We start from the raw sequence: 8,819 nt of genomic DNA on the forward strand, positions 1-8,819 counted from the left end.
TATTTCAAAAATCTTTAGCATAATTTTGGCATAATCTAGACATTAGACTAGCATTATTTCAAAATCCGAGTTGAAACTTCGTAGAAAGATACAATACCTATTAGAAAACAACAAATTTTATTTTAGTATTTTTGAAAATTAATTTCTTAAGATAGCGTGGTGAAAAAGGGCTTGAAAGTTTGTTTAGAAAATAATATTTTTAGTTAAGTGCTTGAATGTGGCTTGAATCGTCATAGATAGATAAAATTTTAATCAGAAGTACAAGATAGTCGAGTCTGCTCAGGCCATAAAAAGGTCAACTACGGCGTTCACTGAATAAGAGTTTTCCTTTGGCATAATTAATCTTTGTGTTCCTAAAATGTATTTAAGAAGTAGAGTAGAGCCATCCAGATTTTTGATGCAGGTGAGGGGTGGGGGGGTTTTAAGCGTCGGCGACGTCATAGGTTAATATTTTTTTAAGTTTAGGTTCTATGTCAGTATCATTTTCAACTAAATCAAAGATGTAGACATAGATTTCATCTAAATCGGTTCAGCCGTTATTGATTCCCCATACGATCTTACACCTTCCTTTTCACTTTAAAGATATTTTTTTTAAATAAAAACTATCCTATGTTCTTCCCCGGGACTCAAAATCCCTATACAAATTTCCACGGTGATTTTTGAGATTAAAAGTATTCTATGTTATTCACTATACCAAATTTTAATTAACTAGTTTAGCGGCTAAAGTATGATGAGGAATTAAAAAAAAAGTATTTCTTCATATATTTATGTGTTTTTACTTCGGAATGGTGTTATTATAATATCATAAATGAATTCGGCATCCCCGATTCATACGAAAACGATACCAATCTTGGCCTAGTAGCTTAAATTATATAGATATCAATCAAGTTGAGAGCCCCCCCCCCTAAAAATTATCATCAAAAATCTCGGTGGCTCCACTTCTTAAATCCATCCCTGGGTCCTAAGGACCACTCCTGCCAAAGGAAATCTCTTGTTCAGGCAACGCCGTATTTTAGGCCCAGCGCCTTCGGCTAAGAGGGTTAAAAGGTAAAAGGTTAAGGTACCTTTTGCCGTGGAACGTCACATATTTTTACTATTTCATATCTAGTGAATCTCTAATTCATTTTCCGAATCGCGCCGGAGGTATGTTGTAACTTGCAGTGCCAGGGGTTCACACTCGTATGTAGCTGATTATTCATGGTCAGGTACCATCTTACGTACCTATGAAGCAATAAATGACTAGAGTCGGACCAAGCTAACTCTGCACTCTCCATGGCATTTTCAATGACAAAGTGTGGCAATGTCAAATTACACACCCTAACTTTGTTCCATTCAAGTCGGTGCAAAGTTAGCTTAGACAGACTCTACTGATAATTTAAGGTAATATTATGTTGCACAAGGTATATGGAAGCAGGTTAGAACAATTAATAAAAATGAAAACCACCGATACCTATTTAAAGTTCTTATTAAGTAAGTAAATAGCATTGATTTCGAATACTGAAATAACCTTTGTGACAAAATGAGGTAAGTGTTAAGTGTTGTAATCAAATAAAGCTATTATCTTTACATTAAATAATATATGCGTAGTGATAAATAACATAAATAGTTATTTCTATATTATTGTTTTTTTTACTCCTAGCTACGTATATTTTAAACTTAATCACACCCAAATAGGTACCCGAGGGTAGCATCTTACAAAAGGCGCTTACAGCTTTCTTAAGTACTTTTTCCTAATCAAAACACGATACCGAATATGCCCTTAAACGGATCCCCACTATTAGGTAGGACTATAAACCCAAGTAATCCTATTGTATTAAGAATAAACATTACCCAGAACTATTTTGCCACATATTACTTCAACAGCGAAGAAAATAGCAGATAGAATCCAACCGCCCAGCAAGATTATGAAACTACCCATGAAATGTTCAAGTCGTAGCGCACTTGGGCCTTGGTCCTTCGAGTGGTGAAGAAATGAAATCGCCCTCTCGAAGAAACGTGAATACATCTTTTGGCTGAACCCTCCTTCCAAAGAAACACTCAAGATGCGACTCACAGGAGTAGCTAGGAAGGAAAACTTCTTGAAAAACATAACGGTTGGGCTGTTTGCGATCTTTTCCGGAATTATTTGTAATTGCCTTGTACCTTTAAATTCCATTAATCTGAAATAAATTGACTCTTTTTTCATAGCGATCATGAAATCCAATGATCCATTTGATATCCTGTCTACAGTTTGGCGTGCTTCCGATAAGCTTTTGTCAATATAATTTTCATAAACGTATTCATCGTCGGAATAGTATTCCTTGTAAATGGAAAGACCTCCAAAAGGTCTTTTGGTTGCCAAGGCATCTTGATATGTCTCAAATGGCTTTTCATATATAGGCTGTTTCATGATGCTTACCAGCTCCGCCTGGTACACCGTCCTGATAATACCGCTAGTCCAAATCCAGATTCCGATCACCATTAGAAGAGATGGCTTCGAGGGCATTCTAACAATAGGCAGACCCATAAAAACAATCCAAGAATAAAACAGTAAGTTCGACTTCGGCGGGCTAATTCTAAGCGCACGTATAGCTTTTCTCCAAACACGCGTCTTAGTAAAAGTATTCGACAAAATTATCCCAATAAACAGGAAGAAAATTAAGACCCTTACGGTCATTTGAAAAGGATGTAAAAGCTTTTCCCAAGACGGCTTGAGGGCGGGCAGGCCCGTAGCCCAAACTATATCCATAGAACTGTATGTAAAAGAAATTTGAAAATTTGCGTATTTAGTTGGAGACAGAGGAGCAGAGCACATCGAAGCGTGAGCTAGGCCGTTGAACACATCGCCCAGAGATCCCGTCCAGTTGTTATTCACTAATTTTCCCCAGTCACTGTCTTCCTTCGGCGTTCTTATGACAAGTGAAGCGTTCAAAATGTCCACCACTAAAGTCAAAAGATCACCATCTTTACCTTCTGGTGCACTATCATTGCTCAAATACATGAACGGGTGTTGCTCGAATGTAGAAACAATAAAAGGACACTGATGCATATTCGAAAACTTTTCTGGGAATGCAGTTTTGAAACAAGTATCATTTGGGCAGTTCAAACTAATGTTTAGTTTAACAGGTTCGCTGTTCATGCATTTTTGTGGTAAAACCAAAAAGTAGGACAATACGGTGGGCTCTTCGTCGCCAAGAGAACCCTTTATTAATAAAACATTTACAATGAACACACTCGATACAGTTTCAAAGATTTCTTTCTCGTTGCATGTGTTATCTTCAGTTGAATAGCACAGGATGACAAAGTTTCCCGTTGTGTCATACTGGTTCTGGGCTAGCCACCGAAGCATACCTGCTAATTCGGAAGATGTCTCACCGACCACCACGAACTGTGGTATCACAGAGCGGTGGTAAGGTATGAATTCTCCCATTTTCACTACAACTGATTGATTGTAATGGCTCAAGAATGTCGCAATACCGATTAAATGAACACTGTTAAACATCACCAAAGTAACGTACCGCCATTCAAAATTATAAAATGCAATTTTTGCAGCTATCTTGCTCATGTTTCTTATAAATTCGAAATTGTCGTTGATGAACAACTGGGTGTTGTTTAAAGGCATTTGAAAAAGTTTGGATTGTCTAGCCTTATAAGTTATACACAGCTTTGTAATCCCGTACAAGTATTTTTTATGAAATAAGCGCATACAGTGATGGTCACGCTATACAAAAATCAGTGATTACCAACTGATCACTCTACATATTGCAGTCGTTATCTCTTCGATGACTAACAATTCTTAATAGACTGCATTTGGAACAGAAGTGTAATTACGAGTTTTTTATCGCATTACATTGATTTATTTTTATTACTAGCTTTTATTTAACTTGGAAATTGCAATGTACCTATGTATGTAACTATTTATGTACGGGTCAAATCTTGCAAGTAAATTTTGACCCACTTCCCGGTTTCCGGTGAAGTTGAAAATTTGCAAGTTCATGTGTAAATCGGGTGACAATGCAATATGATGGTACAATCGAGCTGATCTGATGAGGGAAACAGGAGTTGGCCATAGGTACTCTGTGATAAAACAACGCAACTTAATGTGTTTGGGGTTTTTAGAATACTCTCGATGAGTATTAGTTGCCTATCTATATAAATAAAAGTACAATCAGTTGTAGGTACCAAAAATGAAATTTTTGCCAAAAACTTATTTAACTTTACTGGATACCTATTAGCTTTTAGCGAGTACAATATTATTGCTATTGGGTCAATGATAAATACTATAATTTCAGATAGGTTAAGTATTCCAAAATTTAAGCGCTTTTACCGGTACAAATTGTCTTTAGTCGCCCCTAGACAAGCGAGAAATGTACAGTCGCCATCAGATATATCGGAGCGCCCAAGGTGTTCACAATATCTGAACACGCACTCTAACGCCTTGACAATAGAGACGTGTTCCGATATTTGTGAGCACCTTGGCCGCTCCGATATATCTGATGGCGACTCTACACGTGCTAACGAGACAAGCTTATGTTTAAACAACGAGTATAACAAAGATGAATGGTATGTATACGAAAAATAATCAACAACAACAGTGAAGGCTTGGGAAAGTCGAGAATCACGTAGGGCCGAGCCGAATGTCCGAAGTGCCACCTGAAAGACGCGCTGGTGGAGAAGTTGGAGGTTTCGGAGGCGACAATTTTTTTTTCTTGTAGGTACTTTTTCCTAATCAGAACACGGTACTAAATACTCCCTTAAACGGATTACTGCTCATGCTACTCATGCTTACATTGTACTTGTGATCAAATGTAGGGGGAAAGTGGAAAAAGGCAAAGTCAATTTGTAGGTACCTTTCCACGACGAATTGTTTTTTTTATACATATTCATTAAAGAAAAAAACCGGCCAGTTGCGAGTTGACTCACCCACCGAGGGTTCCGTACGAACGAAATAATATTTTTTTTACAATTTTGCAGTTTTTACTTTTAGTTTTTTCCCTTTATTTGTAGTGAGTACCTACGATATTAAGTACTTGCCAAATTTCATAATTCTAGGTTAACGGGAAGTATTACCCTATCAATTTTGATTCCCTTGAGAGTGTCGAAATACGAGTACATAGTCTGGCTAAAAAGACTAGAAATTAAAAAGTAGCAATTCTGTAGTGTCGTCCAGTTTTCTTAGATTGATTTGAAAGGGAAGACACTACAGTATTGCCACTTTTTAATTTCTACTCTTTTTGTCAGACTGTACGTTTTTTAACGTAAACGGCCGTATTTTTTCACGTTAACTTACAAGTTTAATTTTTTACAGCTTAAAGGAACTTAAGAATAATATGGTTTATATTTTAGGTTATACCGAATTGATGGTATGGTATTGGTATGGTTTAAATACCTCAACGTATTCCCGAAATAAAGGGTCTTGACAGACGGACGGACAACAAAGTGATCCTAGAAACATTTCGTTTTTTAGGGTTCCGTACCCAAAGGGTAAAACGGGACCCTATTACTAAGACTTCGCTGTCCGTCCGTCCGTCTGTCCGTCTGTCTGTCACCAGGCTGTATCTCACGAACCGTGATAGCTAGACTGTTGAAATTTTCACAGATGATGTATTTCTGTTGCTGCTATAACAACAAATACTAATAATTTTTAAGAAAAAAAAACCGACTTCTATGGGGCCCGGTGAAAGATTATGGTAGATGGTGCACTATGTAGAAAAGGAGGTAAAACCAGTACTTTCTAGTAGCATTTCGTTTCCGTAAGGGTCGTAGTTCTAGCCTAACCTAACCCACTTCTCTGATAGCAGTTCGGTTCTGTGAGGATCGCAGTTCGAGCCTAATCAAACCCACTTTTCTAGTAGCATTTCGTTTCTGTAAGGCTCGCAGTTCTAACCAAACCTAACCCACTTTTGTTCGGTTCTGTGAGGATCGCAGTTCAAACCTAACCTAACCCACTTAACGGCGCATGCGGTGCGGTGTACGGGGGTTTGAGCGGGAGGGGTTTGGCATCATCATACTTTATACCTACATTTTATGGTAGTTTAGGGGTAGCATAGGGGTTTTCCGGGTCAAGGTCCGGGTCTCTGAGTCCGAGTCCGGGTCCGAGTCCCGGTCCGAGTCCGGGTCCGGGTCCGGGTCCGGGTCCGAGTCCGGGTCTGGGTCCGAGTCCGGGTCCGAGTCCGGGTCCGGGTCCGAGTCCGGGTCCGAGTCCGAGTCCGAGTCCAGGTCCAGGTCCGGGTCCAAACCGGATCCGGGTACGAGTCCAAGTCAAAATCGAAATTCGAAATCACCAAACGTGTACTATGCGTCGTTGAAGAGTTCTGTTCTGATCATCATCAGCAGTTCCACTTCATCAAATGCGACAGTTTTTAATGTAAATGCTTGATTTTATGATGAAAACACAGAAAATTCTATACGTATGTCTTTAAGATTTGAGGAGTTCCCTCGATTCCTTATGGATCCCATCATCAGAACTCGAGCTTGTCAGAAATGTGGCTTAAAAACTAAACTTGCTTAACAAACATAACGAAGAGGACAAATCGCCAAACGTGAACTATGCGTCGTTGAAGAGTTCCGTTCTGATCATCATCAGCAGTTCCACTTCATCAAATGCGACAGTTTTTAATGAAAATGCTTGATTTTCTGATGAAAATACAAAAATCTCTATACGCATGCCTTTAAAATTTGAGGAGTTCCCTCGATTTCTCATGGATCCCATCATCAGAACTCAAGCTTGACAAAATTGTGGCTTAAAAACTTAACTTAACAAACATAACGAAGAGGACAAATCGCCAAAGGTGAACTATGCGTCGTTGAAGAGTTCCGTTCTGATCATCATCAGCAGTTCCACTTCATCAAATGTCACGTTTTTGAATGTATATGCTTGATTTGTTGATAAAAACACAAAAATCACCATATATATGCCTTTAAGATTTGAGGAGTTCGGTCGATTCCTCATGGATCCCATCATCAGAACTGGATTTTGACAAAAACGGGACCAATCTGTATGCATATACATACAATCAAAAAAATAATTTTCAAAATCGGTCCAGTAATGACGGAGATATGGAGTAACAAACATAAAAAATAAAAAAAATAAAAAAAATAAAAATAAAAAAAAACATACAACCGAATTGATAACCTCCTCCTTTGGGATTTGGAAGTCGGTTAAAAACAGAATAAAATAAAGATTTAAATGGGGCTCCCATACAACAAACGTGATTTTTGACCAAAGTTAAGCAACGTCGGGAGTGGTCAGTACTTGGATGGGTGACCGTTTTATTTTGCTTTTTAGGGTTCCGTACCCAAAGGGTAAAACGGGACCCTATTACTAAGACTTCGCTGTCCGTCCGTCCGTCCGTCCGTCCGTCTGTCACCAGGCTGTATCTCACGAACCGTGATAGCTAGACAGTTGAAATTTTCACAGATGATGTATTTCTGTTGCCGCTATAACAACAAATACTAAAAACAGAATAATATAAAGATTTAAATGGGGCTCCCATACAACAAACGTGATTTTTGACCAAAGTTAAGCAACGTCGGGAGGGGTCAGTACTTGGATGGGTGACCGTTTTTTTTTTGCATTATGGTACGGAATCCTTCGTGCGCGAGTCCGACTCGCACTTGCCCGGTTTTTTTTTGTTTTTTTTTTGCATTATGGTACGGAACCCTTCGTGCGCGAGTCCGACTCGCACTTGCCCGGTTTTTCTTTAATGAATAGAAAAGAATTCGTCAAAATTAGCATAAAATATCAAATTTAACATACCTAAGTATATCTCCATGCTTGGGTTGGTCTGGGGTCATTATTCTTCTTTCCATCCTGTTACCCACTGCTGGGGTGTAAGGCTCGAATCTTTTTCTTCCACTGACTCCAGTCCTGGGCAGCTGGGGCAGCGAAATGCTATACATGGAAGTATTCTGTCCGCTCAATTATGACCCAACGCAAACTACCCCGCGATAGGCGGTACTTACAAACTGCTCGATTGGCAATCTCAGTACGACCGAGATGACAGTCAGTGACAAATGGCTAAATTGATTTATAAAAACAACGTTTTTTTGTAATTAAAAATATATTCATGTGTCGTGAAGTGGTGCAGAAGTTATTTTAGTTCATACCAAGGACAGTGGAATCACTTTTCACTTGTAGTAAACAGATAATTTCAGTAGAATTTGGAAAAAACATGACGATTTGTTTTCAATACTACCGTGCTAAGCTAAAACGTAACAACTGCATACGACTTTCATAACAACATACGACTTTTTAAATTGCGAGGATAATAGGGATGGTGTTATGCTAAATGAAGTAGACTATTTTATTAACTTGTGTTTGGTTTAGGTATTTTCTATATAATTATAAATGTAGTAATAAATTCCTTCTCACAGATTCGTATTTTCCTTTTTTATTTCATGAGGAGCTATAAAAAAACTACCTAGTTATTTCAAATTAATAATCAAATTTGGTATTGTCATTTTAGATTACTTTCCATTCAGATTCCCACAAGATGCTATTCGCAGAGAACTATGGAAAAAAGCTGTCCAATTAGAGAGACATGAAATTGAGTGGATGCCTGGCAAGATATCTAGAATATGTTCTATTCATGAGATATAACCCGTGAGATAATCATACCCGGTCTCCTATATGTAGTAACATTTTTCCTATCATGCTTTCACTGAATTAATTTAACAAATACACACATTATCTGAAAATGTTGATCATTTGAATCCACCCTCTACTGTCACATATTTGTAGGTTCTCTCTCAAGCCATTTCTGTCAGTAGAAAAGAGCGGCAAACATATTAACTCACATTATAGACGGGTCTAACGCGAATTATATTCAATTACCTTG

General features: G+C 38.2%; 1 protein-coding gene across 1 annotated transcript; it reads right to left on the reverse strand.

Annotated features, from left to right (window-relative positions):
* Positions 1-1,813: 1,813 nt before the first annotated feature.
* On the reverse strand, positions 1,814-3,550 carry LOC134664816 (uncharacterized). The gene has a single exon (XM_063521554.1). It carries the CDS (start codon positions 3,542-3,544, stop codon positions 1,814-1,816), a length of 1,731 nt encoding a protein of 576 aa, XP_063377624.1. The 5' UTR covers positions 3,545-3,550.
* Between the last annotated feature and the right edge of the window lie 5,269 nt (positions 3,551-8,819).

Source organism: Cydia fagiglandana, chromosome 5, assembly GCF_963556715.1.
Source record: "Cydia fagiglandana chromosome 5, ilCydFagi1.1, whole genome shotgun sequence".
NCBI lineage: Eukaryota > Metazoa > Arthropoda > Insecta > Lepidoptera > Tortricidae > Cydia > Cydia fagiglandana.

Bases quoted from the DNA above. Each gene is read 5' to 3' on its own strand.
- LOC134664816 (XM_063521554.1), bottom strand. From the start codon at position 3,544: ATGAGCAAGATAGCTGCAAAAATTGCATTTTATAATTTTGAATGGCGG.